The following is a 19,779-nucleotide window of genomic DNA, read 5'->3' as shown; positions in this document are numbered from 1 at the left end:
AGCTAGGCAAATGCAGCCCCTTTTACCCATGCTAAGCTTTGCATGGATCAATTGAAGTATGTTTACGTGACTGCAACCTCCTTTATTTTGCAAAATACCCTCATCTCTTGCACAACTTCACCCATGGACCTTCCCTGCAACCTTTGACCAGTGTGTGGGGAGGGAAGTTAATCTTTCCACATAACAGGGTGCAGAGCCATGTGTTCGTACTCCTGCAGCTGCTCACCCCTTTTGCCCCCTTCATGAGCCTAACTGGAGCCCTAGTATTCAGACTATCCATAACTCCATCACCAATCACAGGTGGACTTTTGTTTTGTGCCATGTGGCCTTTATTCTGTTCTCACTGTCTCATTAGTGATGGGGAAGGTGCTGGAGCAGTTTCCCCTTTGGCATGGTTGAGGGTGCTGAAAGGACCTTAGTGAGGAGGAGCATGGGCAGCTTTCTCTGGAAGAGTTGGGAGGCAGAGAAAGGAATTGCTGCTGTACCCAGCTCCTAACCAGCATACTGAAGAGCCAGGCTAAAGCTGCTGATGGGTGCTGTAATCCAATCCTTGATCTCCAGCAATGGGAGGGAGACATTATATTGAACTTCTAAAAGTGAACCACACCAGTGTCTTCTGCATTAAACTCGGATGTCAGAAATTCCTATTTGTGGCCCAAGATTCATTTATAAAGCTCATATGGAGGAAGGAGAAAGGAAAGGTTAGCTGTGCTGTTTCAGGGTGAAGTTGGGGTAAACCCCTCTTTCACCTTTTTCCCTCCAGTGCTTTGTTGATAAAACCTCTCTCTCATAGAAACCAAGAGCCTATGGAGAAGGAGAACAGAGATGGAATGAAACATTCGTGGAAAGCCTGCAGATCTTGCTATGTAACATTGAGCAATTCATCCCAGGCAAAAGAGATCTCCATGGGGCATTGGAGACCGTGAGGAGTGGTAAACCTTGGAAGAGGCTAGAAGAGGAGGAGTGATTAGATTATGGGCTATGCTGAACTCTAGAGGAACCTACATATGATGTGATGGGGATGCTCTGGAGGAGTTAAAAGCAGAGCAGGATAGCAGTCCTAGAGAAGTCCATGGTATAAATAAATCTCAGTGGGAGGGGAGAGCAACTGCTGAAGGAAGGAAGAACTAGATGCAGCTGGCACACGCCATGGAAGGGCCTCAGGGCAACATGTGTGTAAATCTCTGCACAATTGGCAAGCACGCCAGAGAACTTTGTCACTTCACTTCATCTGGAGGAACACGATTTCCCTTCAGATGGGTCTGTAGATTTGGCTTATCGATTTCTGGGGCTGGGAGAGAGTTGAGAACTCAATTCCCTGGAGCAAGAACGACAGGCTGCCAAGCCTTTCCCAGCTTGCCTGGTTTGCCATCCTCTTGCTGCACCTGATTTCTGAATATCGGGAGAGCTCAGGGATTGGAAGGGCGATGATATGCATCTACAAACTATCGGTTATGATTCTTTCAAAGCTTTGGCTCATACCTAGAATACTGCAGTCCACAAAGCTTGAAATCTTGAGGGACGACTATAGTTTTTTCAGGCCAGACAGTCTAGAAAAGGTTTGATCTCCAAGATATTGTTAATAAAGTGAGTCAGGGAAGAAATGATTCACAATCAACTTTATGGTGGAGGCTTTATGAGTGTTTCCTATTGAAAAGCTTGTGGAGACATCTGGGTATAGGACATCAGTGGGCACACTGAACTCCATCAATAATGAATCTTTTCTACCTTGACTCTGTGTGTTAGGACTGGCTCAGTAGAATTTCCTGCCATCTGATCCTTTCTGAGCACCATCCTGAGTGCTGGACTTCTGCTTGAACTACTTGGTGACTCTCCTTCCAAGAGACAGGGCAGAAAGCTAGAGAGCCTTTTTGAGAGGCTAAGTTTTTCTCATCAGCCCTTTAAAACACAGCTTAAAGTCACTTTCAGAGATGGGTACAGGACATATGGATGATGTTTCTCTGCTCTTGCTCTTAAGGTGCGACGGCTGTGGTAGCAGGAGCCTGCAGTATGTACTATAGGCAGGTCCCTGGGTGTTGGCTGCTGTGCAGCTCCCTGTCTGTGTGGGTCTTTTATAACTGTGGAAAGAAAAGTATTTCAAAATAGGAAGATGGGATTGTGAAACCATGAGAAGGGATGAGGGAATTCAGGGACAGGATGAACACTTCCGGGTAGGTTACAGTGTGTAGATCTCAACTTGATTAGTCTCAGGGACAAATCCCTGTAAGCTGGTAAGTATGTCTTATGATCTTGGTCTCCAATTAGGCAGATTTTAATTGAGGAGGAATACACAAAAACTCTATTCTTTAGTCATCTGCTGCTTTTCTCCTGTTGCCAAAGTGGAAGAGGGAGATGATCTTTGCTGAGTTGATTCATATGGAACCAAAGGAAGAAAGTGATCAGACTGAAATGTTCCTGGCTCTGCATGTGTCTTGAACAGTGAAACCACCCAAAGAAAGTGGTTGAAAAGAGTGGGGGGGTTGAGAAATAGCATTTAAGACTCTTGTTTTTTCTGTTCTCTCTATTACTGTAAAGGACCTTTAATCTGAAGTCCATTTGATTAGATGCATGCGCTCTGGTGCAGGTAAAGGCTGGTGATATCACTCCCATTCTCAGAGGTCACCTGTGCCCTCCTCATCTCTATTCTGTTACCCCAACCTTCTAGCCCAATGTGGCTGCCTCGTCTTGGTGGCCTTAAGGTTGAGCCATAATGTGTTCTGGCAAATGGTTTGTGTGGTCATTGGGAGTCTGACTCTGCTGCTACGGTCTGGTGGGAGGTTTTGCCCTTTGCTACAGTGGAAGCAGACCGGTCTGGGGAAGATTCCACCTGGTAAATTCTTTGCCTTGAGAAGTGTCATATAAGAGAGGAATGGAGAAGCAAACTGTAAGGAAAAAATGATGATGTAGATCTATGATATGCTGCCTTCAAGCCAGAAACTAGTATGTGTATTCACAGATGTAAAAAATGATTCACTAGTTATGGTTGCAGCAATTGCCAAACTGTGTTTGGCTCTCACTTGGTCTTCCCAAGTCTTATATTTTAGCTAGATGACTTACTAAGGGTACATATTATTGTATCTTCTTTCCATGATTCCTTTCCCCAAAATGGTAGGTGTCTCTTATGCTGTAAAAAAAAAATCCCCATGCATTGCAATACATACCTCCAAAGTGGCATGGTCAGTCCCATTAGCGTAGAACACGACAGCATGCAGCTGGTGGGTCTTCAGGCGAAAGTGCATGTGCCAGGAGCCGATCTGTGAGTGCTGGTACCAAATGTAGCTGTGGCCCCCAAACCTCACAGCTGTTCCTGGAAGAAGAATAAATGAAAGGTCTCATCTTTGTCACACTTTGAGACTATGGACTGTATCAACCCTTGCCTCTTTTTGCCAGCCTGACACCATAACTGTCCAGGAACAGTCCCATCCATGGCAGCCCATGGGGCACTGCATCTGCCACAGCTCCCAGTCGGAGCTCCCAGTTTTTCTTATATGTACTCAACTGTGAAACAACCCTGCAACAGCAGTCTGGCTATTTCTATCCTATAGTACCTCCAAGGTGCCCCCAGTGTGGTCTACAACACCCATTTCCTCACCTTTAGTAACTCTTTATGTTATTCTATGGTATCCTCCTACCATTCCTACCCAAGTGATGCTAACCTCTATCCCTGCACCTCCATTCATTTCTGGAAGTATTCTAGAGTGATTAAAACAGATATGCTTTATTTGCCTTTCCTCAAATTTATCTGTCAGTCTGTATTTTGCTGACTGTAGGATCAACACAGGAGCTCAAAGATTGAAATTCTGATACTGAGCTTCATTACCTGCTAGGTATGAGTGACTTTTCCCAATGACATGGATAGATGTTGCTGTTATTTAATGAAATGCTATAAGAGATTAATAAATAAAAAAGACTCAGTGAAACTTAGACTAAGTGAAGCTCTAAGAGTTTAGATTTGGCTTTGAAATAGCAGGCAGAATTGCTGGTCATTGGGACAACTTAATTCCATGGAAAGCCCAGGTGCTTTACAGTGCACTGAAGGAAAACACAATATGCCCAGGTTTACAGTGTGAGGTGCTACCAGGAAGGATTGCTCACCATTGCAAGAACAGATTTGCTCCAAGGTGTGCCGTGGGGTGAGGACACTGAGTCGGGCAGTGCTGTAAGTAGACATCATGCCTGGATCCAGCTGAATGGTTTCCTTGCAGACACGGTGGGTGCAATCTGGCCCATGACATGGCACATGAATTGCCTTCTTCATCCGGAGACCGACAAGTTGGTCCATCTCCCCAGCTGACACAGTGATCTTATTTGCAAGGACCCGAGGCTCATACAAGGAGCCGTGTGGCTCTCCAACAGCCAAGAGCAGGTCCACTCCATCAGAGGTAGCTGCAGGCTGTAAGCTGGCCATGTGGATGTTTTGGCGCCGGGTGACAAGGATGTTTCCCAGAAATCTCTGCAAGTTGCGCCAATGGTCCCCCACAAACTCCTCAGGGGAGATGTGGCGGAAGTGTAGCACCACTGCCTTGTCCAAGGCCTCCTGTGTGAAGCACCACACATGGACATTGACAGTGGTGGTGGCTATGAACGTACCATCGCTGACTGTCACATTCAGAAGATAGTGGCCATTGGGAAGCTTGTCCCCAGCAATGATCTTCCCATCTGCAGCCCCAACGGAGAAGAGCCCCTCCTGGGGCACTTCTGCCACCAAAGTGTACACCAGCGTGTCATGGGGGTCTCGGTCCGTGGCATGGATCTTGCCCAGAACGCCACCTCGGAAGGCTTCCTCGTTGGTGGTGATGAATATTTCCAGGGGAAGGGCTGAGGGGGCATACTGGCTCTGCTCAGTCACTTGGATATTTATAAATGCAGAAGAGGACAGGGGAGGGATACCGCTGTCGGAGACCTGTCAAGGAAAACAGAAGGATCTGTTATAACCACATGCTGACTTACTGTCACCTCGCCTGACTTAGATAGACTTGCGAAGGAAAGTGCCTTGCAGGTAGCGATGGGTGGAAACTGGTTGGGAAATAAAGAAAGAATGGGAAAAATTTGCAGCACTGTTGGACCTCTGCCTGGAGCTGGCCCTAGGGAAATGACAGCATGCCTTCCAGCACGAAGACTGACTGAAGCCTTCTGTTAGCGGTGGGGTTGCACTCATTTCTGTGTGTGCTCATCAGCAGCTGAGGCACACCTGAGTGGTTCTGATTTCCTGAGGATTAATCATCTTTAGTGATGCTGCCAATCTTTGGGGTTCAATGTGTAAGTGAGCGTACAAAGATATAAAGCAGTTACGCACATCAACACATTTGCTCACCTTCCAGACTATTTAAGCCTGTATCCCACCTCTGACAATGTCTGTCTAGTGTGAGTCAAGGAACCTCAAAATAGAAAAATGCAAATAATCAGATTATAGGATAAGTTTCCCCCTAATCTTAGGCCATTAGTTATTGAGGTTTATAATGTATAGTACCTAGCTTTTAGAACAACTACCGTTACTGAAGACATATATACTTTACATGTTATTATCCTGTTGTTTGTACTGGACTTCCCTTACTGAAAAATAATTAATTCACTCTTCAACAATAGAAAACCTCTTTGAAGAGGAATTTAAACCACTTCTTAAATGACATGGATAATTGGAGAAAGTTTGTAGGACCAGATCCAGATCTCACTTTAAACTGGAAGTCACTAGAATGATGCTGGGAAAAGCATCTGCCCAAGGAAACTGCTGACAGAGTGTTTCTCATGATCGTATTGTCTGATTTTTATCAAGGCAGAAGCTGGCCTCCAGCTTCTTGTGGGCAGACTGTGTGGAGAAATAAGCTCTGGAGCTGGCTCCAAGCTGCACTATTTGTGCCTGGATTGGATTTCTCCAAAGCCAGAGATGTTTCTATCCAGATATGCCATCCTAATCTAATTTCGTTACTACTAAATCTGGCTGGGGAATTCAGACACTAGAACAGTAAGGCAGGCTCTACCTGGACTTGTAACAGGTACTGTTCTTTCATTCTTCTGTTCAGGACAGATGATGTCACCAGCAGACCATCTTGGGTAACATCAAAAGCCTTCCCATCATTGCCCTGGGTGATCTGGAATGAATACGGTGGTCCATTTTCTGGGGAGTCTCTGTCGCTCATAATCAGTTCCAGGATGCTTGTACCCATGGGAGCATTCTCCTGAAATGGGGAAAGATGCTAGTGGCGAAAGGCAAGCACAGAGAAAAGGTCCAGGGGAACCCACAGTGCCCCTAGAGCTGCTGATCAGGAACAGGGTAACAAATCCCATACCCCATGTGAATCTTGGGTACACACAGACTGAGACTCTTGCCAGCAATGGCAGAGACCCAGTGGTGGCAAGGGACTCCCTTTCATGGCATTACATGTGCGGCTGCTAAGTGCAGTTGAGCTGGCGCCATTGCTTTCTCCTTGAGTCATGTCAGCACAGAAGCAGATGAAAGCATGTTTTGTGTATGCTTCTTTCTGAGTAGCTATAGGTGTTATGAGTCCAAGTGACCACTGGACTGCATCCAGCAGACATGACGATGCTTGACCCTGTACTTGGGTCTGCTCTTTATGTTGTGGTGTAGACATAGACAATTGCAAGGCAGAAGGGGGCTGCTAGTCAGGCTTGGAAGGTGTGAAATGCTCTGCACTCAGTGTACTGAAAGGTCAGGAGGTGCCTGAAGCTATTGGAAAGAGAAAATGGCATCTGTTGGCAGAATATCTGTCCCTGCAGATGCTACCAGTTCTTTGTGGAAGTGAGCACAAAGCAATAGCATGCTTCTTCACTGACTCACCCCTTTGCTGCAACAGCAGCCCATGCAAGAGTACCTTAGTACCGTGAGATGGACTGGGAGAACAAACCGTCTCCCGGCTTACCTGTACCACCACACTGTAGTTGAGCTGGAAGAACCGAGGAGGGTTGTCATTGACATCAGACACATGGACACGCACAGCGACATCACTGAACTGAGCAGGGTGACCGTTGTCTGTGGCTCGAACTGTCAGGGAATAGCTGGGGATCTGGAGGATTTATAGTGTATGTTTACTTGGAGAAATAGAGGAATGGTGGCCTTTTCACATTGAAGTTTTACTCTGCTGCAGCTTGTGAAAATGCTTGAGGCCATGCATTGCACCATAGCAATAGCTTTGCTCTTGGCTAAGGCTCTCCATCCATAAATCTCAAAGCATGTTGCTGAAGAAAATTAGCCTCATAATAGTTGAAAAGAGTGGCAACAACTTGCCAAAGATGGATGAGACCAAGCTGGGCAAACATCTGTCCATAATGGTTTGAGCTGCTTGCTTTATGAATGAGAGATTGTCCAGATGACCTTTCCATTTCCTCCCCACATCTGTTTTCTATAATGCTTTGATGCAGAGAAGCAGAAACCAACCATGCTGGTTTCCAGTTTGGGGCTGACTCTCACCCAGCCAGGTTGAAGCACCAGTGGAGCAGACCACAGCCCAGAGCGGTGAGCACTGAAGGCTATATTGCCCTCCCTAAAGCCCAGCCTTCCTACAGCAGTATGTGTGAGTCTAGAAAATGAATGAATGAAAGACTTGCCTTCTGCTTACGGTATTATGAGTAGATCATTGAGAAAACAGGAGGTAGCTGAATATACTGTGCTCCCCCAGTCTTTTTGGGCACATCTGTTTTAGACTTCCTGTCCCCATTTTATTGAACTTACCTCCTCCCTGTCCAGATGCTTGGCGATGCTGATCTGCCCATTTTTGGGCTGAATGGCAAAGTGTCCCAGTGGGTTCCCTCCCACGATTGAATAGGTGATCTGGTTGTTCATTGCTCCATCCAAGTCATCAGCTGACACCTGTTAGGAGGAGGAAAAAAAGCTAGGCCTCCTGGCCCAAAAAAGCCTTGCAATGGAGGAATGGGGGCAGGCAGGACCTCCTTGTCACTTAAGGATACTGGTTTACACTTGCCTCAAATGAGGAAGAAGGGGGAAGTTGGTTTACATAAATGTTATTCATTAGGTTTTTTTCAAGACAAAACTCAAAGCTACAACAATGCCTTTATCATTGTCTCTTTCCTGACTTTACCACCCTTGTAATGGTAACACCAGCCGGGCAGGGAACTCGACATGGGTATGCCTTGGGCTCCACTATTCTGCCCAAGGAATCCTCTGCCTTCCTCAGGTTGCAAGGGTATTGGCCTTCTGCAGGCATGTTAACTCTCTTGGGAGGTCCTCAAAGCTCCTGACCCCCCCCTTAGGCATCTCAAGCTTCCACTTAAAGATGTCTTCTAAGGCAAAGCGCTGTCCCTGTCTATGGAGTGTCAGGAATTCTGGCAATCATCCCTTTTTAAAGTGATGCTTAATTCTTAGATGTTGAATGTTACAAACTCACTGACATGGCTGTGTCCAAGGAAAAGTAAAGTGCAAAAGAAGAGTAAAAATGCATAGCACAAGTAAAAGAATAGGTAAAGACATCTGGCCCGGTTCATAATCATACCGTGAGGATGGTTTCTCCAATTGCAGCATCCTCCCGGATATCGGCAAAGTAAGGGTCTTGGATGAACTCTGGTGCATGGTCATTAATGTCAGTTATGTTGATGACAACCATGGTCACATCGCTGAGAGAAGCTGAGCCCTTCCTCGTTCCCTCGATGGATAAGTAATACTCGTGACTCGCTTCAAAGTCCAAGCTCCCATTTATGTATAAGGTACCTGCATTGGCAGATGGATAGAAAACAACAGAAGATGCTTTGAATGAATGGCACATGAGATTTCTTGGAATACTGGAGACATACTGAGATGATTGCCAAACTGCCAGCTGAAAAGGTGCTGTTGACCTAGCTTTGACTGGTTAAATCAGGATATTGAAAGACATGGCATCACATAAACCAAAATATAATTGAGATGATTCTGCCATAACCTGCCTTATTCTGGTAGCAAGTGTTTGAAGAGATGAAATAAACTCTCATTCTGGAAGGTATCCAGGAATCTTGATTGGAGGAGATCTGGGACAAAATAAGATCAGAGCCGAACAGCTCTATTGGAAGCTGTGACCAAGGCAGTAGTAGGACATCACTGAACTGTGTCACAGGCAGGATGAAAAGGTGTGAGATGTAGATGCAGAGTTGTACAAAAGAAACAGATGTGTGTCAAGATGCTGTGATTTGTAAGTGAGGCTTGGGATGCAACACAGAAAGGAGGACGCTGTTAATCTCAAAAAAAGAGCGAGGATCAGGGACTAGAGACATAAAGTGAAAGGAAAAAAAAAAAAAGGACAGAATGTGCCTGTGTACTTCAATGAATGCTTTCCTGAGTTCAGCACTGAAAAAGTCACAAAATTATTCTCTGGAAATGACACTGTTCTGTGTCTTTTAAAATGTACAAACTCATAAGATTGGTGCAGAAAAGTTAGCAAAAGCCTTGGGGACAGAGAAGCTGAGGAAGAAACTGTGGATGAGGATGTTACAGCCAAGGGCAGAAGGCTGTTGATGACGCTTATTTCAGGGATATCATTGGCTTTCCGGTAACAGCTCTTATCAGATCACTGTGCAAACAGAGCAGTGCTTTATTTGGCTAGTAAACCTGGCTCAACACCTGCTCATGGTTAATAGATTGGTATTACCCGCATTCATTGAGTGCTACCTAATAAACCTGTCTGCTACCCTGGGCTAAAGGTTCCGTGTGAGATTAAGATGGAGAGACTTTTTAAAAATTAAATCAACTTCTGCATTTTGAAGTGGAAATATTTCCCCACCTTGTTCTCCATGTATTCCTCATTCCTGTGGACCCATCTCAGATTACAGACACATAATAGGAATCTTTCCATCAATTTCAATAAGAGTTGGATCATGCTTTAAGTGATTTGGCTGGCAAAATTTAGGGTAGAAGAGAAGACTGTATGCCTACCCTTGTGCTGGCTAAAGACAGAGGAGAGCAGAAGTGCAAGCCAAATGAAGAAGAACTAGAGAAGACGTATACAAGGACAGACTTTGATGTTGGGTCCACCTGGACCTGTTTGGGCATGACACCGCCTTACCTGTGTTTGAATTGAGCTGAAATTTCCCATGGTCATTGCCATTCACAATTTCATACTTGATCTCTGTGTTTTCTGAATTGTCCCTTGTCAATGCTGACAAGTTGAGGACCTCTGTGCCTACGGCCACATCTTCTTTTACCATGGCCACATATTCAGGGGCCAGAAAAACTGGCAGATACTCATTTAGATCCACAACAGACACAGTGACAGTGCCAAGAGCAGAGAGGGGCTCTGGGGTGCCCCGGTCAGTAGCACAGACTGTCAACTCAAACGCCGAGTGCTGGGAATCCTTCAGAGACTTTTCCAGGCGGATCACCCCTGTGGTTTCCTCGATTGAAAAGTGTCCATCGGCAGAGTCAGGGAGAGAATAGACCACCTCAGCATTGAGACCTGGAAGGATAAGGGACAGGCTGCGTTCAATTCATGGGTAGGAATGCTGCAGTTTTAATTATTATTTTTTTTTAATCCATTAGAACCATGTGTACCTAAATAACCTTACATTTCTAGGAAAAATGGAGGCTGTGTGAACATCAACTGTGCTCCTGTCCATCTGGAGGTTCAGACATTTAGTCACCCTCACCATCATCCATCAACATCACCTGTCTGTATTTACTAGTGCTTCCGATTTTTAATTCCCTTGGTTTTAAACTTCATTTCCCTTCATATCTGCTTCTAAAGCAGATAAATATAATCTTGCTTCTCTGTTAATGTAAATTCAGTCTTTGCTTCAGAGATTTATTAAAAGCTCCTTTCTTAGGAGCTTTACCTATGTTTCTGAAAATCTTTGTGTCTTCAGGACCTTTTTATCCATATAACCTACCCCATCCAGATCTAAAGCTCCTTTTTTCCTTACTACGCTCATTCTTGATCTCCATCTTTGATAAATTTTCTGTCTAGTTTGGATCCCAGACAAACTGTGTGTCAGCTTGCACCATGCATCATGGTTACAGCTACTGAGCGTGTTCTTGAAGTCTGCCTTTGCTGGTATTGAACTTCCTACAAGGTCACAAAAATTCTGATGCCAACCTGCTAGTCAAGAACATGTCAGTGATGAGATCCAGGCACATCTTTGCCAAGATTCAATCATCTATGTCCATCGCTGAATGCCTTCCCTAGGTTTCAAAGGTTTCTATTAAGGATGAAGGATGAACTCTACTAAAAATTAAATCCCATTCTGACTCACCTTCATCAAGGTCCCTGGCAGCAACCACGGCGATGGGTGTCTTTGTTGTAGTGTTGTCAAAAACGGCCACGGCGCAGTGACTGGGGAAGAATCTCGGTGCGTTGTCATTTGTATCCTCTATGATCAGCGTTATATCTGCCTGGCAGGAGCGGCCTCCACCATCAGTTGCTTTGGCTACAAGATGGTACGTAGGTTTCTGTTCACGGTCGAGAGGTGCAGATGTGGTCAGTTCCCCTGTTGGAAAGAACAGGAGATGGTTTTGTCTTCTGCAACTGCAGCCCAGGACAGCTCAGAGAGCTTCAAGCATGCTACCTTCCTGGATGCACCATGGGAGACAACAGACTGGGTTTGAAGACCGTTTGTAATCCAGCTAATAGTGGTGGAGTGTCCACACCACATTGCTTGGGGCTGTTCTCAGATCGCTGCCAGCCAGTGCCCTGGCAGGGCTTGGCACGGGAAGTCCTGCGAGTCGCACTGAACTTTGTGTGAGGGATGCCGTCATGGGATAAATGTGCTCATAAATAAATTGTACTTCTAAACACTTTTATAAAACCTGCTGCATTAAGCTTTCTGTGTTGTAATGAACCCCAAGTGATCTCTAGAATGATCATCCTGTCTTCTTGGAAAGGAGGGAACCTTTGGACAAATATACTGTCCCAAGACCTGATAAGAGTTTAGAACTTAGGTCTTTGGCTCAAGCCAGCACTGTAATACTTGCTGATCACACCTCCTTGAGACCTGGCTGTTAGCAGCAGTGTCTGCCCTTCGTTTTAACAATGCTAATGCCAACATCTGTGAAGAAAGCTAGCAGGAAGATGCAGAGCTCACTCTCCTACACTGTATTGCAATAAACCTGCCTGTTTGGAATCGCCTCCCGGCTTGGGGGAACTGGAATGCACAGTCCTTTCGCTTTCTCAAGAGGAGATAAGTGTTGAGCTATTCTGGGAGCTGGCATTTGTTGGGAGTGGATGAGAAAGAAGATAAAAGCATCCCACTTCCCAGCTCTCACCTGTATGTGGGCCCAGCCGGAACTCCTCTGCGCCAGGACCATGGAGGCTGTACGTTATCTGAGCGTTGCTGCCGATGTCAGGGTCGGTTGCTGTTATTTTCAAAATGAAAAGACCCGGCAGAGCATCTTCAGAGACTCTCCCAGTATAGAATAGCTGTCAAGGACAGAAGGTGTCATTGGTATCTAAGCCATCTCCAAAATACCTTCATCTTGTATGGGGAGGAATGGACTAGAAGAAGCTTCGTAGAGAAGAACAAACCATGTGGTTTACAGGGGCACAAGATGTGCCTCCCATTGCTGGCTGCCAGGGTGTGGACTGGGACCAGTGAGCTCATTTCACACAAGCCTTTGAATCTCCTTTGGGAAGCAACCACTTCTGTTCTTTCTCACCATGGGTAACATCCATACCAGTGATCAGCTCTCTACAATAACAAACCTCCTGATGGGAATCTCTCAGCTTAGCAGGATATAAAACTCTGTAATTTACATGCCCCTACCCAGGAGGCTTCCTGGCATTGTTTATCTCCAAAAATTATCCTTCATAATGCTTAGGTGCTCACTTACTGCTGGCAAACATGCTTGGAGGCTAGATTTAATGTTCTTGCTTGACATGCAGCTTAATTAAAATTGCTAAGCATAATCAAAGCAACAGGATTGTGTGAGAAGAATTATGACAAGCCAAACCCTCTTAACATACTCTTTCTGTTCTTTCTTCCTTGCTGTTGTGTTTTCTCCTTCCCAGCCACTCCCCTCGTGCTCCCAATGTCCCAGAACAGTTGTCTTACCTGGCCGCACTCAGGGCTGTTGTCATTGATATCCAGAACAAAAATCTCCACTTCAGTGGTAGCCTGAAATTTCCCATCGGAGGCCATAACCTTCAGGAGATATTTCTCTGTATCTTCTCTGTCCAGAGGTTTCTTGGAAGAAATAGTCCATTCTCCCTCAATTTGGTTAACTGTGAACTGTCCTAGTACATCTCCTTCTAGAAGGGGGCAAGAGGCAAGAAAAAGAGGCATTTACTGAGTACTGAAAATCAGAAGTGGTAAGGGAAGGGGATATAGGTGTGTCCACTGGTGGTCCTTTAGGACAGCTGAAGGACTTGCAGTGGTGATGCAGAGAGGGCATTGGTGGTGTATCAGCCAGGCGGGGAACATTTGGTATACCTCCCTGCACAGCTGAGAAATACCCTGCCTGTTCCTTTTTTTCACTGTCTGCATATTACACTGGGGAGACAAATGGGCTGGAAGGAGGAAACAACTCCTGATTGCAAAAATGTCTCAGTAATGTTCTGCAGATGTGCATATTCATTGCCTCAAAACCACATTGTCTCACCTTCCCAAAGCGTGTCAGTCTTTCTTGGTGCATGTTGCTAAAGGGCTCTGAGAGTTGCAAATACCCTGCAGAAATTGGTTGGATCTTATACTTACAGTACTATGTATAGTTGTATTTCCTTTCAACCTATAGATGTGTTTAAGATATAGCTGTGCTTTCTGGGACTACTTTTTGATTCTGTAAGAACCAGATGATGAGAGACAGGTAAATCCAGACTAAGCCGACTCTCTGGTCCACCAGATTCATGCTGCTCATGGAGTGGATGCTGCCCCTGGAGAACCCTCTCTTCTGGCAAGGAGCTGGTGTCCTCTGCTGAACCCACGCCGTTGGGCAGAAGGAGGGAGCATGTTAGGTAATGGGAGGCAATGAAGAGAGCTGGCTGCAGGGCTTGTTTGCGTTAGACTCTGAAGGGCCTCACACAGCCAGGTAAAGTAACTCTCTTTCTGCTTTTATTTGCACTGTGATGATGAGGTTGTGAATCTCGAGGCACAACAAGACCTCTTCTAGCCCTTCTTCTGATGCTGGAAGACTCTAGCCCATGCTCAGACTTAGTTTCCATGTGTTTGGAATCAATGTGTATGTGAACAATGGGAAGCTACACTCTATGTTCACCTCCTCCTTTCTTCAGCTGCAACGCTATACTGCACTTGTATTTACATGTTTATGGGTAGAGTTTGACCCATGCTTCTAAGTACAGGGCAGAGAGAACATAAAGTATTCACCACCAACATAAGCGTGCATTCTCTCAGTTTTAAAGTAGTTGGAAGTTACTACTACCTTTAAGATGGCAGAAATGCGAATACAACAATGGATTTAATCTTTCCTCTCAAAGGCTTCCAAATACGTAGGCATGCCATAAACCAATTGAAAGTACCAGCATTCCTCCCCTGTTTTGGATGGTTACAATAATAGATAACAGGCTGCAGCATGATCTGGCTAAATGTTTTGACCCTGAAGGGTCCTCATTTGAGTTTGAACAAACATTTTAATTTGAAGTATCTGTTTCAGGTCTGAGAAAGGCCCTTTGGGGTCAAAAAGTACCGTGAAATCAAGCTTCTACTTGTGCAGATGCGCAACAAACATTCCAGTATAACTTTTTTGTTGTTTTACAGTGGTGGTTAATTTTAGCTGACACAAATGATGTTTCAGGGATGCAAAAGTCAACTTTAGTATTTCTTGTTAGCCAAAACCTTCATTGAGATTGACATGACAGTCTCAAATATCCACCAGTCTGCAGAGTGGTTAACTGCAGCCTTGTGCGGTCTACTTGTTTGTTTAAGTCAGAGTTAAAGTGGCTTCATAAGTAACACATTTAATACCAGAAAGTTATATGCATCCTATATGCATATATATAGTTATTAAAAAATACAGGCAGGCTACACGTATGTGTGATGTATAAACTGACTGCACTGTTTGCAGGAGAAAAAGCTGGGTCAAAGAATTTAAACACAGTTCACAGTATCTATGTGAGAAAAACTTTTCTTCCTGCTGTACCACCGCTTCTGTCCTTCCAATAGTTATTACAATTACACTGTCTTAATTATTCCTCTGTTAAGAAAGTGTAAATAAATATATCTACAGTACTGTGTAATTACTTTTATATATTTTTTTAATTTATTTATTTCCAAAGAAGTAGGACAATTCAGTGGTGAGATAGTTATTTTAACGACAATTCCACCCACTGCAGTTAGTTACTAAAGAGTTTTGCATGCACCAGACTAACTAAAGAGTCTGACTCATGACAGAGCTCGGGCTTCATCTCCTGCTTCTGATAGGACTGTCAATATAATGTTATTTCTCTATTAATATTCTGTAAGACAAAGTATCAAATCCTCACTTGGAGATGAGACTCTATTCTTGCTCACTGAAGATTTAAAGCCAGGAAAAACTCACCAGTTATGTAGCATGTGACCCGCCGGTTCTGCTCAGAGATGTCTGCGTCGATGGTACTCAGTGTGACAACAACCTGCCCTGGCTCTGCATTCTCAATTACCGATCCTTTATAGAAATCTGAGGTGAACTGTGGAGCATTATCATTTTCATCAGAGACAGTGACCTCCACCAGGGTTTGGGAAGAGAGCTGGACTTTCCTGCCATGATCAGTAGCCACCACATAAAACCGATAGATCTCCTGAGCTTCACAGTCCAGCTCCTTTAGTGTGGTGATCCACCCACTCTCACCATCAATGGTGAAGAGTCCTCGGAGGTTGCCAGATTCTGCTTCTAGACTGTAGGTCACCTGTCCATCACTTCCCATGTCCTGGTCATTAGCTGTCACTTGAATGACTGTGGTTCCTGATGGCATATTCTCCATGACAAAAGCTTTGTAGGGATCTGCCTCAAAAACGGGTCTGTTGTCATTGACATCCTGCACTTGGATGTTCACAGAGACCAGAGAGACCAGCTCAGTCTCCTGATGTGAGCAGTGAGCCATAACATCAATCTGGTACCACTTGGTGGTTTCATGATCCATGGCCTTCTTGATTTTCAAAGCCCCTGTTTGTTCGTCCAGTGTGAACACCTCATCCTTGTTACTTTCTGTAGTGGTTCCCTTCACCAGGCTGTATATGATGGGATCCTCTGCAAAAGCTTTGACTGACCCTATTTCTGATCCCTCTGGAAGATCCTCAGATGCAGAGAATGTATAAAGAGGCTCAGAAAACCTTGGCAATGTCACCTCCCTGGGGACAATCTGAAGACTCACTGGGACAAGGGAGTTCCAGTAAGGGGGTCTGCCATCTTCAGCTTTCACCTTGAAGTTAAAGGCTCTGTTTTCTAAACCAACAAGGCTCTCCTTGACCTTAACAACCCCAGTGGCAGCATTGATCTCCACAAGGTCTTCTGCCACATCTTCCACAGAATCAACGGAGTAAATGACATCTGCATTTGCACCTTCATCAGCATCATAAGCCAGCACCTGGATGACGGGGGAGCCTTTGCTTACATTGGACTGAATGGACAGTGTGTATTCAGAGGCTTTGAACTGAGGTGGGTTGTCATTCTCATCTGTAAGGATTATTTTGACAGTGCAGAATGCCACCTTCCCACCCCCGTCCTTGGCCATGACTTTAATGGCAATGACTCGCTCTGTTGAATTTTCCCTGTCCAGTTTTTGCAGTGTGGCAATACGGCCTTTATTGTCTATGGAAAACTTCTCATGGGCGAGTTTGTTTATGATGGTATAGTCTATGGTGCCATATGGGCCACCGTCTGGGTCAATAGCCAGTAGCTCAATCACTTTGGTACCTATCTCAGCATTTTCTGCCAGCTCTGCCTCGTACACATTCTGCTGAAAAGAGGGGCTGTATTTGTTGGCATTTGTGGTATTGATATACACAGGCACAGTGCTCTTGAAGACTCCATCTGAAGCAGAAACTCTGAGATTGTAAGATGACGCCAAGTCCTTTTTGCAGCGGTTGAACATGGATATTATTCCAGAAGTGCTGTTGATAGTGAAATGCCTATTGTCATTGCCTGAGAGTATCACGTATTCCAGTCGTGTGGTGTCTCCACTGTCAGGGTCCAGGGCCTGGACTTTTATCACGATGTGCCCGCACGTAGCCATTTCGCTTACCTTGGCTTCATACTGAAGCTGGCTGAACTCAGGGGGATTGTCATTGATGTCTGTCACATCTACAATTACCAGGGCATCACTGCTAAGTGGAGGCATCCCATGATCTGCAGCTCTCACTTTCAGGCGAAACTGTTGATTTTTTTCATAATCAAGTGCTTGAGCCGTTGTTATTTGCCCTGTGCTGGCATCAATATTAAAGAACTTGATAGCATCTGAACCATCATCCAAGATCTGATAGGAGACCACTTTGTTTCTGCCTGAATCCTTATCAGAAGCAAAGAGCTGGACAACAGGGGTCTGTGCTGGCAAACTCTCTGAGACAGATGCCATGTAGATGATCTGAGAAAATATGGGGGGGTTGTCATTAATGTCCTCTACCTCCACCTCTACCCTGGCTTCTGAAAAAGACCCTAGTGCTGTGTCTGTGGCTCTAACGGTGAACATGTGTTTTGTCTCTAGCTCATAGTCCAGCTGGCCTGTTACAGTAAGGACACCAGTTTTGAAGTCAGTGCTGAACAGTTTCAGGGAATCTTCTTCCACAATGTTGTAGATGAGGCGTAAGCCTTCAGGGCTGCGAGCCTGTATGTGGAGGATAGATGTGTACAGGGGGATGTTTTCTGGCACTTTCACTCGGTAGTACAAACTTTGGAACAGAGGGTTGGTTTTGTTCCTCACACTGATCACAACCTCCTCTTCAGCATGGAGGGGAGGCTCACCTTTGTCCTTAGCAATGACTCGGAGGTTGTATTTATTTAAAGCTTGATAATCAAGAGGCTTTTTAAGTGAGATGTCTCCAAGGTAGGGGTCAATCCAAAAGTATTTGTACTCCTCTGCAAATGAGTAGGTAATGGCTCCGTTATCCCCTATGTCTTTGTCTGTTGCTGACACCTGAAAAAGCACGTCACCTGGCTCTGTGCCATCCTGCACTGAGGTGTAATATGGCACGTTCTCAAACTGTGGTGGATTGTCATTGATGTCCTGTACATAAACCTTGACTGTGGCTTGGGACACTCTTGGTGGTTTCCTATTGTCCTTCACTTCCACAGCTACCTCGTGCATGTCTTGTGTTTCGCGGTCAAATTTCACACCCTTGGTCTGGAGTACTCCAGATGCCTGGATCATTTTGAATCTTTCCTTTCCATTCAAAAGTGAATAGAAAAGTGGTTCATTTAGCTGATATCCCTTGACCCCAAGAACAGTGAGAGTCTTCTCATCTGTAGAGTTCTCCATCACGGTTGCTGTATATATGTCTTGATCAAATTTTAAGCCAGTACCTTGTGCTTGAGTTAAATTTAGCTTAACCAGAGCAGTACTCTTATACAAGCCATCACCAGCTCTGACTGTGAGTTCACGATAGCGTCCTAGGCCAGTAGCATTAAGAATGGAGACGAGACCTGTGAGTGGATGAATATAGAAAGCATTATCAAGGTTCCCTCCCACGATGCTGTAGGTCACCTCTGAATCCACATCCTTTGCCTGCACTGACAAAAGCTCCATCCCTGGGTGGGCAGGTAGTAAGACAGAAAGCTCATAAATGTCTTTGAAAAAGACTGGAGGTGAATCATTCACATCCTTAACATGGATTGTGACCTTGGCTGGCTTGGGTGCAAATAAGCTGGGACTTCCACTGTCATGCACATGTACACTGAAGTGGAAAACTGGGGTGAGCTCATAGTCTATATCAGCACGACTGGTAAGCGTCCCTGTGCTGGGATCTACTGTGAAGTGTTTCAGTGCCTCTGGTTCCAAAATCTCATAGACCAGCAGAGCATTGGAGTCTTGATCAGCATCTGTTGCATGGGTCACAAGGGGAGCATTGTTTTCATCCAGAACCATGCTTTGTGATGGAGCATTCTCCATGATCCAGCCAACGAAGGAAGGCTTAATGAAGACGGGCACATTGTCATTTTCATCTATGACGTAGATAAGTATCATTGTGTCCATAAATGCTCCAGCCATGTTGGTGCCACGGACTTTCAACTGGTAAAAAGATACCTGCTCAAAATCTAAGCTCTTCTGAGTGGAAACAAGGCCTGACTGATAGTTCATAGAGAACACTCCATCTCCATTTCCATCTTTTATTTCATAGCTGACTGGTGACAAGCTTGTGGCTGAAACCTGGATCAGAGGAGTGCCAACAGCAGTGGATTCACTGATCTCTGTGATGTATTCGGCCTCTGGAAATTTTGGAGGAGTTCGATCAGAGGGTCTAATGCGGACATGTACTGTAGCAGAATCTTTAAGCTGGGGAAACCCCTGATCTTCTGCCTTTACAATAAGAGTAAATCGCTCCTGCCTGGATGGGTCCAGTTTCTGGGCAACTGTAATAATTCCAGAATATGGGTCGATGCTGAAGAAACCTTCCCCATTACCTGCAAGAAGAGAAATTACAAAGTGAAGAATGCATACACCCTACTGGTTTTGCTTTTCTGAACCTCTTTTCCATAGATGCGCCTGATTTCAGACCTAATTAACATCTGTTTCTTTCACTGGAAGACAACAATCTTCATTAATTTCTAAATAATTTTCATTCTAACAACAATGAACCCATTGAGATCTACGCGCTAACTTTTAAATCAATCAAAATGTAAATTAAAGATAAATACCCTTCTAATTTGAGCATATTTAGTGGTGGTAGAGCATGTGCTTGAAGCTTTTGCCTCGTGTGCAGAACATG

The 19,779-nt window shown here is 45.0% G+C and overlaps 1 protein-coding gene across 1 annotated transcript in view; it reads right to left on the bottom strand.

The window, feature by feature from the left end:
- FAT2 (FAT atypical cadherin 2) overlaps positions 1-19,779 on the bottom strand; it is a gene marked incomplete at its 5' end in the record, with an annotated part of 45,933 nt that overhangs the window by 7,165 nt on the left and 18,989 nt on the right. The window contains 11 exons of the mRNA XM_082006122.1: positions 3,162-3,307; positions 4,096-4,903; positions 5,979-6,176; positions 6,879-7,022; positions 7,688-7,825; positions 8,466-8,680; positions 10,005-10,394; positions 11,188-11,421; positions 12,197-12,350; positions 12,982-13,178; positions 15,422-19,474. Coding sequence (XP_081862248.1) covers positions 3,162-3,307; positions 4,096-4,903; positions 5,979-6,176; positions 6,879-7,022; positions 7,688-7,825; positions 8,466-8,680; positions 10,005-10,394; positions 11,188-11,421; positions 12,197-12,350; positions 12,982-13,178; positions 15,422-19,474 — 6,677 coding nt within the window. The remainder of the gene's footprint in view (positions 1-3,161; positions 3,308-4,095; positions 4,904-5,978; positions 6,177-6,878; positions 7,023-7,687; positions 7,826-8,465; positions 8,681-10,004; positions 10,395-11,187; positions 11,422-12,196; positions 12,351-12,981; positions 13,179-15,421; positions 19,475-19,779) is intronic.

The sequence above is a fragment of the Phaethon aethereus genome (genome assembly GCF_964289735.1).
Source record: "Phaethon aethereus genome assembly, chromosome: 14".
NCBI classification, from domain to species: domain Eukaryota; kingdom Metazoa; phylum Chordata; class Aves; order Phaethontiformes; family Phaethontidae; genus Phaethon; species Phaethon aethereus.
Note: the sequence above shows the minus strand (reverse complement) of the source record. Positions and strands in the feature narration are given on the sequence as shown.